The 22,838-nt window shown below is 48.9% G+C and overlaps 1 protein-coding gene and 1 long non-coding RNA gene across 3 annotated transcripts in view; one reads left to right on the top strand and one right to left on the bottom strand.

The window, feature by feature from the left end:
- Positions 1-22,838, bottom strand: part of LOC147032651 (uncharacterized) — a 134,165-nt gene that overhangs the window by 90,366 nt on the left and 20,961 nt on the right. The gene's annotated exons all lie outside the window — the stretch shown is intronic.
- The window catches only part of LOC147032652 (secreted frizzled-related protein 5-like), a 45,587-nt gene that overhangs the window by 11,699 nt on the left and 11,050 nt on the right, over positions 1-22,838 (top strand). Inside the window, exons 2-3 of the mRNA XM_085870448.1 lie at positions 14,423-14,601; positions 18,635-18,724. Coding sequence (XP_085726574.1) covers positions 14,423-14,601; positions 18,635-18,724 — 269 coding nt within the window. The remainder of the gene's footprint in view (positions 1-14,422; positions 14,602-18,634; positions 18,725-22,838) is intronic.

Below are 22,838 nucleotides of genomic sequence, written 5' to 3'. Positions count from 1 at the left end.
GTACTTGAATAAGTTATACCAACATGTACATAAGAAGTACTGATGGTAAATCAGAAACTGTCAGGCTTTGGATACATCGTGGGTGCAGAAAACCAAAGTCTGGATAAGTCATCCATGGTGGTTGTATGGTAGCTATCATTTCTTGAAGCATGACTGTGTCGCTGATGCAGTACCCCTCTACCAGTACACACACTGGAACTGGTACTCATTTCGCTGACCTCAGAAGGATGACAGGCTGAGTCAACCCCCTGGTGTATTAATTCAGCGGCCGACGGGGCTTGAACTCAGGACCCGAGGATCCCAAGCCACCACCCTAACCACTGAGCCAACACCAGACTTAGTCAACCATGTTGGGTATGGTTGAGGGAAGAAGAGGAAGAAGTAGACAATGTATATGCTTGGGGTGTGTTCCATTACCAATCATCTTGTGGAGCGCTCGCCAAGTAGCTCACTTGATTTAAGCACTCAAGCAAGCCCTCCAAAGAAACGATCAATAAGGAATGGCTGGCTTGGCAAGCGAGAGCAAGCAGATTAATCATGGAACACACCTTTGGATGAGGTAGAGGCTGCAACCAAGCTGTCTCTGCCGGAGCTCCGGAAAGCGGTGCAGGGTAGGGATGTTTGGAGACATCTGATGAACGTCATGAGAAGTCGGCCACGATTTGATGAAACTGTATAACTGGTTATAATAACTTTTACTTCTGACAGGTATGCGGACCAGCGACTGTTAGCCGATTCACCGCCCATGTGTAGGTACACTGAACAAAAATATAAACGCACCAAGCGATTGTTACTATTTTACCTCGAAGTCATTAATACTAAATCTTCACAACAATTTGGTTATCGAATCCATGACAATTGAGCATTAAATTTCAAAGAGTTCCTTGAGAATTCTGGCGACAGTCTTTGCGCTACAACAGCCGACACAACCGAGGTGTCACTGTCAGAGTTCACACAGTCAGTAGCGGGTGTGTCCACCGTTGGCGTCGCGCAGAGCGGTGCATCTCCGGCGCATGGACATCACCAGATTATCGCCTGCGCCTGTTATGCAGCCCGACAGTCTCATCGGCAGTCCTCGTGGCCGGTCGGAGTCGATCCCGGAGATGTTGCAGCCTCATGTGACGATCCTGACCGGCGGTGGTCACACGTGGTCGCCGGGCATGTGGGCGATTCACGGTGCTTCCAGTCTCTCTGAGGCGCGTTCTCAGGCGGCTAATGGTGGAGTGGTGGACATTGAAGTGTGCTGCAACGGCCCGTACTGACGTCCCAGCATTCAGCATGCCAATGGCGCGCTCCCTCAAGATTTGTGACATCTGTGGCATGTTGACATTTGGCACCAGTCCACATTTTGGGGAGGCCTTTTATAGGGCAAGCTATAGGGAGTGTTTGTGTCCTGGTCACGCTCACTGACCATCACTCTGTCAAGCCCCATGGTGCTCATGGGAAGGATTACTCAACGTGTGAGTCCACACACTCAGAGTGGTCAATTTCAATGGGAACATCTGTCTTGAGCAAAACAAAGGAACCATTGCTCAAACATATCATCGGTTTGACCATTTTCCCATAATGGCAATCTTGACTTAGATATTTAGGTTGGTGCGTTTATATTTTTGTTCAGTATACATCCAATTTTGTCCACATTTCCCTCTTAACGAGTATTAAACGATGCTAACGAACCTGAGGAATAGGGTTATGCATCAAATAAAGGTCACAATTGGGCCGTAAGCGTGTCGGGGGCAATAGTGCACATCACACTTGAAACCATGGCTGGGAGAAATCACATATGAGGCCACAAAATATGTTATAAACAATCCATATGGGCTACAATCCACGAATAATGTAATGGAAGGTAAAATCAGACAGGCAATGGGATTCACCATTCATGCGTCAAGACTCATTTTATCACCTTTATTAGCAAATGATCATTGCCACTTACGTCGAGGAGGGCGGGTGTCGGTTCGTGTGCTCCCTCCCCTCTCTCGATGATGCCCTCTCCCGATGGTGCCCTCTTTCAATATCTCTATGATGCCCCTCTAAAAACTCCTCCCTCTCTCTCTCTCTCCCTCGGCCTCATCATGTATCCCGGATGTCCGTGTGGTCAGGGCTTTTCGGTTAACCGACCATCTAGTTTCTTCGATGGAACTATTTGCAATCGTCCTCGCTATGGAATGGATAATCGAGTTCAATCCTCTTAGTGCAGTTATCCTCTCGGACTCATTTTCGGCATTAAAGGCGCTGGAATCCTTCCAGGGTGGCTGTAGGGCTCTGGCTGTAGGGCTCTGGCTGTAGGGCTCTGGCTGTAGGGCTCTGGCTGTAGGGCTCTGGCTGTAGGGCTCTGGCTGTAAGACTATGGCTGTAAGGTTATGGCTGTAAGGCTATGGCTGTAAGGTTATGGCTGTAAGGCTATGGCTGTAGGGCTATGGCTGTAAGGCTATGGCTGTAGGGCTATGGCTGTAGGGCTATGGCTGTAAGGATATGGCTGTAAGGCTATGGCTGTAGGGCTATGGCTGTAAGGCTATGGCTGTAGGGCTATGGCTGTAAGGCTATGGCTGTAAGGCTATGGCTGTAGGGCTATGGCTGTAGGGCTATGGCTGTAAGGCTATGGCTGTAAGGCTATGGCTGTAAGGTTATGTGGTATAGCCTGCGGGCCTGCGGGGCGGGGGGATGATGATGGGGGGAGTGGTCGTGAGCATCGTGTCTGCCAGGAATATAAGGAGTGCGCGCCGCCTGAGGCGTCGTAGTAGTGCCACGGCTCGTGAGTGTGTTGAGTACGTAATAAAGGAGAGCCGCGGGCAAAGTACGCCCGCGCTCGCGCTTGTACCCCACAGCCGGGCTCGACTGTTCCCCCGCTCGTGTCTGCCTGCTAAGCATCTTCTACACGACACTACAGTTGGCGACGAGGATGGGATACTCTCCAGGTGGCCGCGGATGGCTTTGCGCATCATGGTGTTCTTGCCCATGAGAACAACAGCCTTCCCTCGCAGGGACATGCGTAGCTCCGAGTCGATCTCCGAGACCCACACGGCAGTTAGACGGTAGCAACTCCATTTAAACCACACTTCAACCATAGGCTCGTCATAAATCAATAGGAATATCACTGGAACCATTGCAAATTCATTTTCCCGTACAGCGCGTTCTTTCGGCAAAATCCCTGCACATGACAAAGCAACTACCCGCGGCCCGGGGCAATGGAAGGCCAACCAAACCTTTTTATTTGCCACCACCGCTCCCAAAGCCACAACATCACCGTTGCAGTGTGGTATAGCCTGCGGGCCTGCGGGGCGGGGGGATGATGATGGGGGGAGTGGTCGTGAGCATCATGTCTGCCAGGAATATAAGGAGTGCGCGCCGCCTGAGGCGTCGTAGTAGTGCCACGGCTCGTGAGTGTGTTGAGTACGTAATAAAGGAGAGCCGCGGGCAAAGTACGCCCGCGCTCACGCTTGTACCCCACAGCCGGGATCGACTGTTCCCCCGCTCGTGTCTGCCTGCGAAGCATCTTCTACACGACACTACAGTTGGCTGACGAGGACCTTCGGATCGGCGTGTGCAGGGCGGCAGCGAATAACCCGTGCGGTTCCAGGCTACGGAGCCAAGCGTCTCGCCAGCACGAGCATGGCAGAAGGTCGGGGCACGGTGCACGGGCGCGTGCCCGTTTTCGGGGGAGATGACTTCGAGTTGTTTTCTGAACAATTGGGTTGCTACTTCCACGCGAATGATGTAGATGATGAAGAAAAACGCAAGTCGATCTTGCTCGCCTCGCTATCAATGGAGCACTACCGGCTGCTGAGTGATTTGGTGGCTCCAGATAAGCCCAGTGATGACGGGCTATCGTTTCAGGACATCGTGGCGAAAATGAAGACCCACTTGGCGCCAGAGAAGTCGTTGCAGCTCGCGCGGTTCCAGTTCGATCACCTCGCGAAGGGTGGCGAGGAGCGCGTTGCAGACTTCGTAGCATGGGTGAAGCATTCGGCCGTGCCTTGCAAGTTCACGGCAGAGGAGCGTCCGGCACGACTCAGAGATCGTTTTATTTCTGGTCTGCGAGACGCGAAGATGGTAGCAGCCATCCTGCGGTTGACCGACGTCACATTCGACTCGGCGGTCGGGACTGCTTCGTCTGTCGAGCAGACACTCACGGATGTCCACACCATCGCTGGCCAGGACGTAATGAGTAGCTCCAGCTGGGGCATGTCGGCTGATCCCGAGGTCCACGCGGTGACCCAGGTGCCGCAGGTCGCACATCCCGGAGTTCACGCGATGACCCAGGCGCCACAGGTCGCGCAGCCCGGGGTCCGCGCGATGACCCAGGTGCCGCAGGTCGCACGCGTGTCTGGCGGTGCGGGACGAGGGCGCGCACCACAGTACGGTCGCACCAGGAGCGAGGTGGATTTCCAGGGGTGCTGGGGGTGTGGTGGTCCGCACCTGCGACGAATGTGCCCGTATAAGAACACCGTGTGTTTGCATTGTCACAAGGTGGGACATTTGAAGCGTGTGTGTCGGATGGCGGGGGCCTCCGTTGGGGTCTTGGATGACGAGGTGCGGGAGGACCCCAGTGACCTGGAGATCGGCCTGCAGCCGGGGCATGGCGATGCCATGGCGGCGGGCCAGAGCAGGAGATGCAACCACGGTTGAGTCTGTTTTCCGTTGGTCCGGAGATGACGACGCCGTTCACGGTGGAGGTCGAAGTGAATGGCGAGCCGACTGTGTTTTGCGTGGACACCGGGGCTGCAGTGTCGGTCATGGGCGAGCAGGCGGCTCGTGGTCTTCGCGGTGTTCGCCTAGTCGAGACGGCCTTGTCGCTGTACACGTACACCGGTGAAGCGATTGCACTGCTTGCGAGGGCCGACGTCTCAGTGCGCTACCGAGGTCGACGCGCCCGGCTCTCGGTGTTCGTGGTGCGAGGGGAGGGGCCCGCCCTTTTGGGTCGGGACTGGCTGGCGCACCTCGGGCTGGATCTCCAGTTCGTACCTCCAGGTGTGCCGGTGCTCTCTTCGATGCTTTCGTCGAGGCCCGAGGGCGAGGTTCTGGCGGCGGGAGCCGCGTCGATGCAACGGGAGCGGCCGTTCGTTGCTGCCTGCAACGGTGATGTTGTGGCTTTGGGAGCGGTGGTGGCGAATAAAAAGGTTTGGTTGGCCTTCCATTGCCCCGGGCCGCGGGTAGTTGCTTTGTCATGTGCAGGGATTTTGCCGAAAGAACGCGCTGTACGGGAAAATGAATTTGCAATGGTTCCAGTGATATTCCTATTGATTTATGACGAGCCTATGGTTGGAGTGTGGTTTAAATGGAGTTGCTACCGTCTAACTGCCGTGTGGCTCTCGGAAATCGACTCGGAGCCAGGACTGGTGCGCTGGTCAGCGTTACCCCCACCTCTGGTTGCGGCAAGGTCAGACGTGCCTGGCGCCGGGGGCACAGCTCTCTGTGTTCGCTCAAGGCCGTTTAGACGGGCGTTGGCATCTCAACTGATTGTGGTGCGTGGGTTGTTGTGGAGCATTGGTTGCATCCAGCCAGCGGCGCTGTTCAGCGCCCCCATCCAAGGTCAATCGAGTCTGGCGCTGGCGCCACGGCTTCCAGACAGCGGGCTTCCGGCCTCGGAATGTTTATCTGCTTCAGGTCTGCCTGGGGGAGGTGTGCCGCCTTGTGGGCCGGAGGCATTTGATGGTGCCGGGGGACGTTTGCTCGGGAGGTCGCCGCGGCCTCGCCGAAGGCCATGTAAGCATGAGCCGCCTGGGGGCGTTTCTGCTGTGTAGTGCTGCTGTGCTTCTCGCCTTGCTGCTTCATATCGGTAACGCGGTCAGAGTTTGGTAGGTGCTGTGTGCACCTCCGTCTTCGGAACCTGGCCGTTGCAGCTCCACTAGCTAGCTTCCACACGTTATATGATGTGATGTGCTTTTATACTTCGCTGTTTTCTTTTTTGTACCTTGTCTACTGTTATACCGTAGTACTTCGTGCTGTTTATGCTTATTATGATGGTGATCATTTAATAATCATAGTTTTAGGAGGGAGGAGTGTGGTATAGCCTGCGGGCCTGCGGGGCGGGGGGATGATGATGGGGGGAGTGGTCGTGAGCATCGTGTCTGCCAGGAATATAAGGAGTGCGCGCCGCCTGAGGCGACGTAGTAGTGCCACGGCTCGTGAGTGTGTTGAGTACGTAATAAAGGAGAGCCGCGGGCAAAGTACGCCCGCGCTCGTGCTTGTACCCCACAGCCGGGCTCGACTGTTCCCCCGCTCGTGTCTGCCTGCTAAGCATCTTCTACACGACACTACAGGTTATGGCTGTAAGGCTATGGCTGTAGGGCTATGGCTGTAGGGCTATGGCTGTAGGGCTATGGCTGTAGGGCTATGGCTGTAGGGCTATGGCTGTAGGGCTATGGCTGTAAGGCTATGGCTGTAGGGCTATGGCTGTAGGGCTATGGCTGTAGGGCTATGGCTGTAGGGCTATGGCTGTAGGGCTATGGCTGTAAGGCTATGGCTGTAAGGCTATGGCTGTAGGCGAGTTTGATCAGATTCTGGTGCGTGGCATGGATAGAGTCTCCTAGCTCTGACAGCGCCAATAAACCCTCAACATTAAAAAAAAAACTTGCGTCGAGGCCCCGCACGTCGAGGCCGAGCACGCCGAGGCCTTGCACGTCGAGGCCGAGCACGTCGAGGCCTAGCACGTCGAGGCCCCGCACGTCGAGGTCGAGCACGCTGAGGCCTTGCACGTCGAGGCCCCGCACGTCGAGGCCGAGCACGCCGAGGCCTTGCACGTCGAGGCCCCGCACGTCGAGGCCGAGCACGTCGAGGCCGAGCACGTCGAGGCCCGCACGTCGAGACGGTTCTGAACCGCTTGTCTGAGGGGGACGCGACAAGCAAAGAATGCCTGAAGCATACAGGGTTTCCTCCAAACTTGTTCCAGTTTAATAATGAGTGTTTAAAAAGGTCATCGTACGTTGGACAGAATCGTTAGTGCTTATAATAATTTTATGCCTGGTATGTGTGCTGCACAAAACGCCATGCTGAGCTATTTATACACTTTAAATCCCCCTCGTGGGGGGGGGGGGAAGAAAAAATAGCTATAACCTCCGTCTCGTGATCCTTATTCCCCCTGACAGGTTTGGTTAAGATTGGATAAGTATTGACTGAATGTATTGCGGTCAGACAGACATACACTAAATTGTGTATTTTTGTATGATAATGTATATATTAATAGTTTGCATGTGTGAATGTAACTACTGAAACATTAAACAGTTAACACACACACACACATACACACATACACACATACACACACATACACACATACACACATACACACATACATACACACATACACAAACACACACATACACAAATACATACACACACACACAAACACAAACACAAACACACACACAGTCTTTTCCAGTGACAACCATTAGTCATCGATGGATGTAGGGATGGTTTCACGTGTTCAACGTCACCCTTTGAAGTAACATCCCTAACCCTTTTACCTTTGTTTATAATTTGTATTTACATGATGTTAAGTTTTATTTTGATTGTACGATATTATGTGTGAAAACACTTCACATTGAATTAGACTGGAAGACTTTAATAACAGAGTTTTGTTCATCTCTGATGCAGTGTATGATTTGTGCCGGTCATAATAGGTCATATGCAGGTCATAGGTCACCTGGGTCACCTGTGCCGGTGCAGGTCATAATAAGGGTTATGATTTGTGCCGAAAAACTGAAATTCCGAAATTTCTCGACTTGCTGCACCTCCACGTGTTCAAGCACGCTGCACTTTCTAGTCCGACCCCACCATAAAATATCTGAAGGTTTAATGGTCTGAGAGGTGTAAAGCTCAAGTTGAAAGGCCCAGAAGTCGTCATGGTGCAATAATAATTAATTAATACACGTCCTCACGGTTCAACGCCATCGATCATAATGTAACGAAACAAGTTTGTAGGAGTACAGCAGTTTTCACATTCAAACGGTATGTAATTACCCTGAGTTCCAGCCCCGTGGGCCATTGAATTAACACCAGGTGGGGTTGACTCAGCCTGTCATCCTTCCGAGGTCAGCAAAATGAGTACCAGTGTACTCGTAATGGGGGCACAGCATCGGCGGCACAGCTGTGCCCTCAGCCAATGATGCTACCCACAGTGGTGTGCTGAATAAGAATGAGGAGGTACGTAATTGATAGACATACTCACATTGGTCGACGGAGGCTTTTTATTTATTTATTTTTAAATTTTATTTTGTATATCTTGTCGAGGCTCATATGAGAGATAACACACAACAAGGGGGGCATGAGACAAGAGGGGCAATAGAGGGAAGGACAAAACAGTGTGGAACAGAGGGATGGGGCGGGGAACAAGGGGTATACAAGATAGACATTACAGGGACTTTCAAGAAGGAAAGCGGGGAATTTGAAGGAGGTGGGTTTGGGGTGGATTAACGGGGGTACAAGAGATCAAGGCTTTGGATGGGGGATGATAAGAGGTGGTGGTGAACAGCTGTTTTGAAGGCCTGGAGGGAAGAATGGTATTGAATAGAGTGAGGGAGTTTATTCTAAAGGCGGGAAAAAAGAGGAATGAAAGTATGAAGGTGAGCAGTGATTCGTGATTTTGGTAGTTTTCCCAGAAGGGGGTTGTTGGCGGACCTTGAGCGCCCTGTTGAAGATACTTTATTGGCTTCACTGTTTTTCGGTTTTATATATAGTGTATAGATAATTATTGTACAATGGTTGTTGGACTGTACGTAATAGTCCATCGTTAATCACACCTTAGCCTGGTGTTGGCTTAATGGTAAAGGTGGCTGGCTTAAGATCTTATGGTCTTGAGTTCAAGCCCCTTGTGGTCTATTGAATTAACACCAGGTGGGTTGATTCAGCTTGTCATTGTTATCTTGCCAAAACGAAGTTTTTGCAAGATATGTTAGTCAGCTTGTATGTTTTTTTGTTGTTGTTGTTTTGTTTGTCTGTAATCACGTATCGATCACTCTGCAGAGCACAGTTATCATTGGAAATTTTTGTAACTTCGCATATCAGAGGCCTATAGAGGTCCCTTTCAGCGCATACAATTTTCAAGGTCAAGGTCACTTTGTCGCAAATCAGGGGAGTCGACAAAACCCTTATTTTTTTGAGTAATTTTGATCGGATCGTCTTCAAACTTCATGGGAATATAGTTCATGGTCTGTCGCTCAGCTGATTAATTTTTGGTGGCGATCGGCCTTGACCTTCATGGTTAGCGCTGGAGGTCGAAAGTTTTTGACCCCAAGGTCAAATTTTGAAATCTTAGATACCATATCGGGTAATACCTCATATGAAAGCGCTTGATAAGTGCTTTCCAGATCTGTCAAAAGTTTGACGCTATGATTTTTGACGCTATGATTTTGAAAAAAAACGGATTTTTCATGAAAATTTTATTTCCTCAGTTGTCATCAAAATCTCTTGATATTTCATGTACAACGGTCCTGGAGAGATACCATTAACCGTACGAAAATATAAAGGTCAAGGTCAAAGGTCAAGGTCACAAAAAGGTCAAGCATCAAGGTCGACGAAACCCTTATTTTTTGAGTAACTTTAATCGAATAAATAAGTCACTCATGTTCACATTTTGGCAAGATACTGGTCACCTTGGGGGTGACATTGGTTTTTATTCTGAGGTTGGCAAAATGATTACCAGCTTACTGGTAGTGGGGGGGCATTGCATCAGTGGCACAGCTGCACCCCCAGAAAATGATGCAGCCACAGGCTGCATCTGAATAAATAAATGACCACACCTGTTTTTAGAAGTGGTTTTCTGTTGCCAATTGGACTGTATTTTTTTCGAGGTTAACCACACCCATTTATATGTGATTGACCCTCAGGTAATTGTGGTGCCACAGCCCCTCCCCCACCAGGCATTGACAGGCATGGTCCCAACCACCCCTCGTTTCCCTTCATATTTTTCATGGAATCCTTTCAAGTTATGAACATTTTGAGTAGCCGTGGACCTTCCCACTATAAAATGCAGTAGATTTGTGGTTAAACTGAGTCCTTAACCAATCTTGAGTTAGGCTGTCAGGCTATTTTGAGTAGGTCAGTTTTGTCGCTCAGCCATGCTGTCCAAAAGTTTTTAATGAGTGTTATGGATGTGAAATCCTTCGCAGACGACTGGAAGATACTTTATAGGTTTATAAGTTTGTATCTCGGTCAATTTGTTTGAGGATTGCTGTTGTGCAGTTTTAAACATACGGAGTATCAGTGCCATCTGCATATCAGAAGTCCCTACTGACTCCCTGATAAGTATTCTTGGTGAATGAGTGGTACAAAAACCAGCCTCTACGGAAATTAACTATCCGGTATTAACTTCCCGATGTTATATTATAAATCGATACACAAACTGATGGAATAGAAGTTCTTCGTCAAAACAAAATTTTATCAAAAACTACAATCACAGACATTCTCAAGCGAATGCAACGTGCTGCCTCCGCCTGCATCCACTTTGTCATTTTACAACGATGTTTGTCCAATGACTGTACATGAAGAATGATCAGTATTATATAACATAGGAGGAACATGACGGAAAGAGAGTCAGTGAAATTAACAAAACATATTTTTGGTTTGCAGGTGCCAGCAGTGACCACTATTTTCGTTGTGTCTGTGTGTCTGTCTGTCTGTTTGTGACTCTCTCCAGAGCATAGCTCCATGACGTTTGATGCGATCTTGATGAAACTTGGACACAAGCTTGATATCATTAGTCCTGCAGCGTAGTGTGATATTTCAGATCAATTGTTCAAATTTGCATAAAAGCACCAAAATTGGTACACATGTAGAATAATGTATTCCGAACAATTCCAGATATGGAGCCACCCGAGATTGTGCCTTGGTCAGCTTCGGCGACCATTTTCCAAAATGGCCACCATTCTACTTTAGCGAAATTGGCTATATGCTCTTATTTTCTTATTGTATTGGTGGTAGATATAAGGAAAGTGTAAAATTCAGTAAATTGACCATGAAAAAGCATATTCAAATATTATGAGCCAGTATTTTCGGTAAAAAAGCCATTATTTGATTTGTAAATTGCTGCTCTCCTGCAACTTTTCACTGAAAAGTACCCATTATTACCTGGAGAACAAGAGTCAAATGATATCCATCACATTCAATGGGTTTGGAATCAACAAAAATTGCATTATAGATTACATACTTTACTCTATTTTGAAAAGGGAACTGATAATCGTGATAATGACAAACTCAGAAAATGTAGTCAAATTATTGCACACTTCACTTTGAAGTGGCTACGGTTTACTGTCTACTCCCATTCTACCAGAACACATAGTACGCACATACATCAGTCTAGTACAATATGAGTTGCTGAGCTCAAGTGTACTGGCTCTGGATCAAGAAGTCAACACTTTTACAAGCAATGCGACTTTGCATTTGCACATTCTAAGCTAGGCCGATATCTCGGTCTGTGTCTACTGCGTCTGTCTACTGGCATTCTCCTTCACAAGCACACAGTCCAGTGCATTGCAGATTAGCCTTCTTGCATTTGTAGCGGTTTCTTCAGCCTTTTTTGCAGCCGCACGACACCAGCTCGAAGCAGCTTTTTGAAGCCTCAGGGAGTGTGGTCCAGAGCGGTTCGTAGGACCCATCCTCTGTTTGCCGCCAGCCCCAGCTTGTTGGTGATGGAAGCATGGGTTGAGGGACCAAGATCTGCCCCCAGACATAGCCACCCTGGAAGACTGATCTCTTCACATGCTGTTCCAAAGCATCGTAGGTAGGTGGGATGTGCTGGACGGAGTTCCTCTTGGCGAAGAGTTTCTTTCTGGCCTCGTTGACGTCCGTATATGGACTGGTGCGGTCATAGAGGAGCACCACAAACCTTTCAATGCAGTGCATTGTGTCATCCTGGATGTTAACTGGTGTGGTGGTCAGGGTCACAAGAGAATTTGTCAGTTCTGGAAACGAGTTTCATGTGGCCCAGGCAGATTTCTTCCCATGCCCCACGAATGCTGATACCGTGTCACATCCGGTCATGGCGTGGAAGACAGGGAGGGCATGTGTCTTCTGTGGACAGAGGGAGGCAGCTATTTCATGGGCAGGGATGTAGCAGTAGTTCTTGCCCGTCCCAAAGGCAATCCAGAGTTCATCCACGCATGGTAGTGCCTGGGCTACCATCACCGCCAAGACGACGATGTCTACAATCACTGCAGGATCGGCAATCTCCTTGGTGTCTAGGACCAGCAAATCTGGACTATCCTCCTCGAAGGGATTCCCCAGCTCTTCAATGACAGCCACAAGTGATTGTACATCTTAGGCAAATGTTTCCTGTGCACGCGGTGTTTCTTCATGGTGACGTGTCTCCTCATTGGCATTTGGATGCATGTTCGCCTCCTCAAACTCCATGATCACTCTGGCCACCTCGGATCTGGCGACCATCCAGCACCTCAGAGCACTGGGATTGTCCGTCAGGCCAACGGCACCTCCGTCCGTCACCCTTGACACGGGCATTGTTTTGCTGTATGCCCTTATATAAAGAGATACTTATTTGGACATAGATACTTTTGAACCTGTCACTGATGCTGTGTGCGAAAATGGATTTTCCCATAAAAATGACCATTTTTCCCCAATACAATGGTTGGAAACATAATAAATCAACACAAATGACATTTGTATTGTTTTCCTTTGTAAATGCACATCACATGGAGTATTTATCACCTCTGAGAAACCTACAAAGAGAATAACAATGACAGATATCCTATGTTGTTAAAGTAGAATGGTGGCCATTTTGGAAAATGGCCGCCAAAGCTGACCAAGGCAAAATCTCGAGTGGCTCCATATCCAGAATTATTCAGAATACATTAGTCAACATATGTACCAATTTTGGTGCTTTTATGAAAAGTCAAACAATTGGTTTGTTATGCTGCAGTATTATATGGTCTAGTTGTGTCTTTTTGTATGAGGGGCGTCCCACGCCACGCCCACTTGAACTTTTTATTTATTTTTGTTTTTTTTCTCGCAATTTCATTTCCGAGAAGCTGTGCGTAATGTCCATAAGTACAACATATTAAAAAAAATCCGATTTGATTTGGTCAATTTTGACGGAAGAGATAGGTTTTTACAGTAGGGCTTCTTCAAAAGCTTCCACTAACTCAATTGTACCTATTGTGGCATTGTTCAATAATGCCCGCGAACCATCGTCGCCTCCCGGCTAGTATATTTTATAACACTTTCACCAAAACAGTCTTCCTCTTCACAAATTCTTCTTCATCTATTTTGGACTACACCAACTAGCAGAGTACCCGTCCTATGGGTGATCTTGTTCCAAGCATGCAACACGTTCTTCTGACGCATACCTTTATTTGGGCGGTGTATAGGTAACTGACAGCTCCGTATACGCAAAAATAAATAACCTGGGTGATGTGCATGAAGCAAAAACATACCTACTGCTTGTAATTCAAAACACCTCAATACACTGGAAAACGTGGAGACAGGAATACTGCACTGTGAATGGGGAGACTTGTAATACCCCCCACCACCTGTAGGTGGCACATTTACATGGAGAATTTGCACCCCCTCCCCCCCCCCCCCAAGACTACCATCAAAGATAAAAACACTCCTATACATTAACTGGGGTTATGCTGATCCTGTTTAGCAAGTCTGGATGTAATCGTCCCACAACTGTAGGAAGAGTAGTGTGACAAACAAACAAACCCACACACAAACACCGTGCCATGAATTATAATAAGGGTTATCTGCCACCAGACTTGGTGGTGTAATTGTTAGCATGTACTCTCTGGGTATATAAGGTTCCTGGTTCAAACTCCAGCCAATTCATACCAAAGACTGTAAAACTGGTATGTGCTGCTTCCTTGCTTGAGACTCGGCATTAAAAGGACAGAGCACGAATAAACATTAACACTGGGAAGGCAATGGCAAATCACCCAGTATAACCCTTGCCAAGAAAGTGCTTCAGCAGCACCAACACTCTATAAGGAGTATGGTTCATCAAAATCAAAAAATATGTCTGTTGTCCCCTCTAAGCTGTCTCGCGTGTGTTTGAATCCTTACCCAGCTGTAAACTGTTATCCTGGTGTTTCACCGTGTACCGTTAGAAATGCTAAGGCAAAGGGGCAGCCAAGTAAGACAGGAGTCAGTCATCACCATATTTGGGAACATGTCGTGACACTTACCTTTTGACAAGAAAGGCAAGATGGCGAGCATGAGTGAGCGAGGACAGCTGCGAGCCGAGCTCGCCTGGCCTGCATCATCACGTTGCTTGGCCAGGAGTTCTGCTCAGCCGATTGGAGTGATATAATCATCATCTTGCTTTTGTATAACCGAGGGAAACATGATCAAGTATCTTTCTCTGGCGAGTCGGGTAAAATCTGGAAAGTATTTTCTCCACAACCACCATCATGTGTTCCATCCTTTATTTTATGGATTTATTGAATGACCTCACATCCTCCTCTCCCAACAGGTTTGTGCAGCCATGCCGATCGCTCTGTGAGGTGGTGCGAGATGCATGTACCATATCCAGCTCATGCAGTGCTGTCCCTGAATTTGGTGTTTGGCCATCGGAGATCAAATGTGAAGCTTTCCCCCCTGGCCCAGAAGGGTGTATCTCAGAAACGGTGAACAGTATCAGCAGGAGAAAAGGTGAGTCAAACCAGCGTCCTATCCCACACACACACACACACACACACACACACACACACACACACACACACACACACACACACACACACACACACACACACACACACACACACACACACACACACACACACACACACACACACACACACACACACACTCGCCATTTTTTATTACCTCTGCAACCTATGGTGTAAGGAGGTTATGTTTGCACCCCTGTTTGTCTGTCTGTATATTTGTCTGTGAGCAGGATATCTCCAAAAGTTATGGACGGATTCAGACGAAACTTGGTGAATGAGTTACTGAGTTGGGTAGGTGACAAGAACAAGCCGGTTAAATTTTGGTTCAGGTCCGGTTGCAGATCTGGCCTATCAATGGGATAACAAACATAAACTGTTCAGCCTGGTGGAGGTATGTGCTCTACCGAGTGCCGTTCTAGTAAAACTGAGGCTCATGGAAAAGCAAGGTTGACCAATTGGGCACAATCAGCCAGCGAATAAATGGAGAGAGAGAGAGAGAGAGAGAGAGAGAGAGAGAGAGAGAGAGAGAGAGAGAGAGAGAGAGAGAGAGAGAGAGAGAGAGAGAGAGAGAGAGAGAGAGAGAGAGAGAGAGAGAGAGAGAGAGAGAGAGAGAGAGAGAGAGAGAGAGAGAGAGAGAGAGAGAGAGAGAGAGAGAGAGAGAAAGAGAGAGAGAGAGAGAGAGAGAGAGAGAGAGAGAGAGAGAGAGAGAGAGAGAGAGAGAGAGAGAGAGAGAGACAAAAAACCCACTGAAACCAGCAAGTAAGAGAGGTTACAAAGGTTAAGGGGAGATAATAAACATCATGGGTCAGGATGACACTGCCTGTTTGAAGCCGTGGTGGGAAGAATGGGAAAAAATGGCCTGTGGGAGGCGATTCCATGGATGGGAAAAATGAGGAACAAAGGAGTTGAGGAGTGCAGTCAGCTTGGATTCTAGTTTAACCGGAAGGGGTTACTGGAAGAACATGTGCATCGTTGAGTTGCTTGGGAGGATTAGAGTATAGAGAGAGCAGAGGGAGTAATGTCAGAGACGAGGCTGTAGAAAACAGAGACCCCCTTTCGAAAAGGATATATCGTTTCTTTTTCTCCCCTCTCCACACCTGTATTTTTTTCTTTATACTTGGCCAATCTCTTTTTGTAGAAAATGGCAATCCTGTAAAACAGTTGTTCAGTAAGCTGGAGAACTACCCATTTAAACAGTACAGTGTTTTGTACCCATCCCAAGTTGTTCTGAAATAATGATGGTGGGCCTTCTCTTTAAGCTAATGCAACCACTCGGACTAATGGGTCCTTATGTGTTGAAAGATATTATGAGGATACGTCAATAACCACTCGAGGATTATTAGCCTCTCATGTTACTTGGTATGGCGTCCATATTTGATCCAATATATCATGGTACAAATAAAGCAGGACATCGTGGAAGTTGAAGACAGTGCAGTTCTTGATTGTACAGTTGTTGAAGCAAAGAGAATGAGTAACTGCATTATATCATGTGATATGCAGCAAAAGTGCAGCATATCATGCAGCAAAAGATCACCAGTGACAGACATTGTTGAGTGATATGGTGAGTTGATAAATCAATACGTTCTGTCCTAATTGGACTCTGGTTGGCTCAGTTGAGCCTCTGCTCAATCATGACTCACAGGATGTTGACAATGTTGGACTCCTGGTTGCTGGCCAAGGTACATAATCTGCCTGGAATCTCTATTGCTCAAGATAGTCATCACTTGGCACTTCTCAGACATGAATGTAACTTTCAACTTGTTAGCCCGAACTCATGTCAAGATCTTCCTGCGGACAGGAATGTGATGCTTCATTGTCAGAGTTGTTATGAATGGTGCTGAACATGGTGGAATCTTCAACAAACATCTCTATTCCTGATCTTTTAATGGAGGAAAACAACCAATGATAATTATAATCAGTGTGAACACTGCTCTGAGGAACTCTTGCAGCTGTTTTAGGCTTGTGATAACCTTCTTCTCTGGCCATAACAAATTCCTCAGCGTTACATGTGATGCCAATCATTTCGGCGTTTTCTTTTTGTTCTGAATGATGTCACCTTTACTTGGGCTCCTTGATGCTCGGATTGATCAAACGTTGCCCTGATGTCAAGAGCAATAACTCTTACTTATCTGGCATTTACTTATTGTGTCCATGGTTGGATTATGGCTGTAACTCTGTACAGAGCTGAGTAACTTTGATGAAACTCTTCTTCTTCTTCTTCTTCAAAAGCTTGTGTCCCAAACCCATCACTTTCTGTACCCAGCTGTTCTTGGACTCTGTGTTCTTTTCGCCTGGCAAGGTGGAGAGCTTGCTGTCAAACCTCGTCTCATATTCCACAACCGGTCCAGACGGCATCAGCCCACGTGTCCTAAAAACCTGCTCTTCTGCTCTTGCTCACCCTCTCTCTGTTCTATTCACCCTCCCATTTGCTCAAGGTCATCTGCCATCTGCTTGGAAATCAACAAACATCACTGCCCTGCATAAAAAAGGTGCAAAAACAGATCCCCACAACTACAGGCCAATCAGCCTTCTTCCAATCATCAGCAAGGTTATGGAATCCATCATCACTTCAGACATTAAATCCTTCCTCTTCTCCAATGGATTGATTTCCGATCATCAATTTGGATTCAGACCAGGTCACTCTAACCTAGATATGCTGCTTCTGCTCTTCCAACAATGGATGGAGATACTCAATGCCAGACAGGAAATCAGAGCCGTATCCCTGGACATATCACGTACTTTTGACACTGTCTGCACCCTGCGCTGCTCACCAAACTCTCTTCCTATGGTATCCAAGGCCATCTCCACTCATGGCTCGCAGACTTCCTCTCCTGTCGCAGCCAAAATGTGGCCCTAAATGGAGTTCTTTCATCCCCTCTTCCTGTCCAGGCTGGAGTTCCTCAAGGCAGTGTTCTGGGCCCTGTTCTTTTTCTGGTTTTCATCAATGATCTCTCTGATTGGAAAATCCTCTATCTCTTTGCTATTGACTCCACCCTCTGCCGTACCATCTGTCATCCCTCAGATCGGCAAGCAGCAGCTTCTTCACTTATGTCGACCTGGATAAAAGCACAATCTGGTCAAGCACTTGGAACATGTCTTTCAATCCTGACAAATCTCACAATCCCACTAACTCTCTCTGAAAGGACCATCTGGAAACCCCCCACACTCCCTCCCCATCTACTTTCTCAACAATCCTTTTGAGGAAGTTCAGTCATTCAAACTCCTGGCTCTCACTATCTGCCATGATATTTCTTGAGCAAACTACATTTCAAAGTTGGCCTCCAAAGCCAGCCACTGAGTGGACATCTTCCGTCATACAAGGTCCTTCCTTGGCACACCTGAACTTCTGACCATGTACAAAGCTTTCGTCCGCAGCCTGATGGAGTACCGATCTCCCCTCTGGCCTGGTGCTCCCACCTCTCACCTTCACGCCATGGAAACCAAGGCATTTAGGATCGTTGGTAGCTCACATGATGAGGATGAGTCTTTGGGTCTCTCACTCTCTCACCACAGGCAGGTCGGTGGTCTTTCTGTCTTCGACTGTCTCCTCTCCAGCCTCCCCCCCACTGCTCTGTCTTCGATCTGCCCCCCCCCCCACTCATTAATTCCTCTTTTTCCCCACCTGTGGAATCAACTACCACATCCTCTTCAATCTCACTCTTCCCTCCAGGTTTTCAAAAGAGCTGTTCCTTTTGTTTTGATTTTGCAGGGCTCATTTATCAATACGTATTTCCCATTTTTGTGTTCACTACAACCTTTTGCCATAATATAGCTGAAATTAATGATTTTGTCCTTTACTTTCCATTGACCATCTCATGCCATTTGACATCACTGTTTACATTTTAAATCAGTCTGGCATATTCACTGCCCCAAACACCTTCTTCCATCCAACTCCTGAACCCCAACCCCATCTTCGACTAAAATCAGTGACTTTGAAAAGTGTCAGTGGATGGAAAGTCTCAATACATGTTCTAATGGAGGAAATATTTCTCCATTGTTCCTTTTTGTTTCTGCAGATGTTGTGATGCATAATTGTCACTACTGTAGAGCGAGGCAAGCATCTTCCATCGGAGCCCTGATGCAGACATTCTGTGGCCATGATATTGGTGAGAGAACTCCACAAGGCCTATTATTACATTTCCACTCGCAGGTTCACGCTATCCCTGGTTCCATAACTAAAGAGGAGGCAAATTAAGCTCTGCATCTGCAATTCGTATTCCCTAAACTCTGAGGCTAACATCTTATTGCTGTGTGCATTGCGTAGGAATTGATTATTTTTATATGAAAGGCTGTAAGCAAAAATCCATCAAAAGCACCATGTTATTGATGAAGCATTGATGCTGATGAAGCAGTTCCTGGGCAAATGTTATGCTGGGTGGTTTGCTGTTGCCTTTTTTTTTGTACACCTTGTCGGGGCTTCCATGAGGGCTAACACACAACGCACAGCAAGGGGGGTCATGAGACAAGAGGGGCAGGAGAGGGAAGGACAAAACAGTGTGGAACAGAGACATTAGGAGATGTGGAAGGGAGAGGGATGAGGCGGGGAACACGGGGTACAGAAGATGGACACTACAGAGACTTTCAGGAAGGAAAGCAGGTAATTTGAAGGAGGTGAGTTTGGGGTGGGTTAACGGGGGTAGAAAAGATCGAGGTTTTGGATGGGGGAAGATAGGTGGTGGGGAACAGCTGTTTTGAAGGCCTGGAGGAAAGAATGGGATTGAAGAGTGTGTGCGAGTTTATTCCCACACAAACTAATAGGGGCCTTTCCAACAGTAGTTAGGGCAGGTATTTGTAATTTTTTCAGGGTGATGGTGATAGCTCGCCTACATTTTGCGAAGGGGTCTTTAACGTCCACAAACTAATGGGGGCAGATGGGACGTCCAGTTTAACGTCCATCCAAGGGACGGCATACATATTGATGAATCACTGCCTTTGAAGCAACGGGATGAGTATATATATTGTTGCGGTATTCGCGCCCGCCGGCGTGCTGACGGCCACGCAACTCGAATCGCGGCACGTCGCCCACCGGACGGACAATCCAGTCGTGACCCTCTCGGACTAACGCCGGGAACCAGTCACGGGTGGACCTTTCGGTCTCACCGCGATCGAGCCAATCAGCCCCCGCGTGGGATAGGGTTGCTCGCCAAATTCGACCTACCTAAGTAGACTACCACGCGGAGGGTAGACCGGGCGATCGCACCTCGCCGCAGGTCGACTTCGGACACGGGCCACTTAAGCGACCCGTTCCGTACTATCAGAATAACCGAGCGGTGTTATCGTCGACCTCGACGGTTCGATTAATTATCGGGCGTATTCAGCCCACTACCAACCCTTTACGTGAAGCAAGATGGGGATTCAATAGAGGAAAAGACGAAGCGAAGCGGGAAACAGTTCAACACAAAGCACATTTATTCGCGGCACACGGGAGCACACATATACAATTCCACCAAATGCACACAGAAAAGACACAATGTAATTTACACAAAAAGCAAATGTAAAAGCGAAAACACAATGCAGAGCTAATACCGACTACCGAGCACACGGCAACACTTATACAATTCTACTTCACAGACGGCGCCGACAACACATACCCAAAACCAAGGAAAAGAATACCCTCAAGGATGAGGCGGGCCTGAGGCCGAGACCGGGTCGCGCCTACCCGTCTGGTGATGAGACGCAGAGCGGCGATGGCGCCTCAACTCCGCGGGCCTCGCGGACAGTGTCTGGTAGGGGGTGGGAAAGGGGCCCCCTTGGTCGCACTATCTCAGCGCGGGGGGAAACAGGAGGGGGTTGCTGATGCTCGGGGTATAGAGGATTTTTATTATCCCGCGACGAGCGTCTCCACCTCGGCCAGGTCGCGCTGTCGGCCTCCCTGGGGTGCAGCTCCCGACGCGAGCACCCCCTCGTCTGGTGTCGCTGCCTTTCCACAGCTCCGTCCCCTCCGTTCCGACTCCAACGCACACGACGACCAGCTCCTTCTTGCCAACTCCACCGCCCGCGAAGTCTTGACTCTCTGTTTCCGACTCTCCTACTCTCCTACTCTCCGCCTCTCGACTCTCGACTCTACTGGACTGACGAACACGGTCCTTTTATTATCCCCGTAGCTTCGCCCTCTCATCTTTGACCCCCTCCCTTCGACCTTTCACCTCGCTCCCCATTGGCCCGAGAAAAAGTGGGCGTGAAGGCTTTTTGATCCATAAATTTGCATATATCGATCGCCCTGGGGGCGGGGCCAATTCGCCCCTCGCTCACCGATTGGACGGCAAAAAGTGGGCGTGTGTCGTTTTTGATCCGTTTTTGAAGCACAAAATCCGTGATTTTGTACACGCTGTTCGGCGCGCGCCCTGCACGAGTCCAACACCGGTACCCACAGCGGGGCAAGAACGGTGGCGATGCGACGGTTGCGAGGTGTGACGGGAAGGTCGTGGCGGTTGTGGTGAAGCGGCGTTGTGGTTGGTGGTTGATGTTGTGGTTGTGGTGGTAATCATGGCGGTTGGTCCAAAATAAAGATAGCAAAAGAAAAACGGCTATCCTGAAGAGTCGCAGCACGCATAAATGACATGTATTCCCACTAGACAACGGGTTTGGGCCTAACTACACATGTACTTACCGAGATACCTCACCTAAGGGACCTGAATGGTGGTTTGCGAATTTGGTAACCACAACACTACCCCCTCCCCTTTTTACAGACTCGTCCCGAGTCGTCAAATTTTCGTGTGCCATCATGTGTAGTTTTCCCCTAGTACATTTTACCTACGGATCCCTGAGTGCGACATTCATGGTATTCGTGTCCCCAAAATAAATAACCTGAGGGCTGCGTAACTATCGAAACAAACTCACCCACACGGACGACTTAAATAAAATTGCCGGCGCTAGACAGACATGCCGGGGGCACACTCATATTTACAGTACATCTTAACCTTAACTTACAAATTTTACACTAAACCATGGCCCAGGATCATTGAACTCTGCAAAAAGAAAGCAGTTAGCAGGGAGCCAGGCTGCCCGCATGCAGTCTCTGGCTCAAAACAATGCAGGTGACAGGGAACGTGGCTGGCTGCTCACACGCAGTCCAAGGCCTTCCCTTTTGAACTGAACGCAGTGAACCACAACGGTGCATGGGCTGCACAAACGCAGTCTCCGTGCCAGCTCAAGTGGCACACGCAATGAACACAACGAATGGATGGATGAATGGATGGACCGAATGCAGTGAACCACAACGGTGCATGGGCTGCACAAACGCAGTCTCCGTGCCAGCTCACGTGGCACACGCAATGAACACAACGAATGGATGGATGAATGGATGGACGCAAACACGGTGCACGGGCCGCCACTGCAGGCCCGTGTTGTAGCTGCCAACAGGGCAGTTCTGGCAGCTTGCAAACTGTTGCTTTCTGATCCTGGCGCACATGGAAACGAACAGGGGGGGGGGGCAAAGCAAAAATTGAACGGGGCTGGTGAACGTGGGCAGTGGGCATGGCATGGCAAAGGCAGCAGGCAAACACAGCCCACAGAAGAAGGCCGCTGCAGGCAAACACAGCCGGCAGATGAACTGGCCGGCACAGGCCTTGAAGTACCACAGCTGCAGATGATCCGGCCGGCACAGGCCTTGCAGCAACACAACAGCTGCCGATGAAGTGGGCCGGCACAGGCCTTGAGGAAAAACAGCCAGCCGGCAGATGAAGTGGGCCGGCACAGGCCTTGCAGTAACACAGCCAGCAGATGAAGCTGGCCAGCCTTTGCCGTTCAGTGGAGGTTGGTGGAGGGAGTGCGGTGGTGCTGGCCACTGGGAAGGCGGGCTCGGACCTACCTACCTGTCTCCCTCCCACCTATCGCCTTTGCCTGTCACTGTACATACCCACTCCCTTAATTTGTCAAACCCCAATTTAGCCCCAACTTATTTTTTTGTTGTTTTTATTTTTACTTCCCCACTATAAATCGTCCCCTAACCCCCTTTATCGTCCTTGTTCGGCTAACCTATCCTGTCACCTAGCCTACTCCCAACCCCTACGTTCCCTTCCCGGAGGGGAATAAGGGAGAGCTAACGTCCTGTGTCGAGGCCCAACGAAGCCTCAGAATGGCCTCCCCAGAGTTCGGCGATCTTAACCCAAAGTGGGTCCAGCGGCCCACAACGAGAGCGAGGGGATGGATGGTGCGGAGGGGTACACTTCCTATTCTACCCTATCCATTTAACTGTTGAACTACCCCGGGGCTTTCAAC

The sequence above is a fragment of the Eptatretus burgeri genome, chromosome 2, assembly GCF_056783735.1.
Source record: "Eptatretus burgeri isolate ZD-2024b chromosome 2, Ebu_testis_v1, whole genome shotgun sequence".
Classification (NCBI taxonomy): Eukaryota; Metazoa; Chordata; class Myxini; order Myxiniformes; family Myxinidae; genus Eptatretus; species Eptatretus burgeri.
This window is presented reverse-complemented; position numbering and strand designations above follow the sequence as displayed.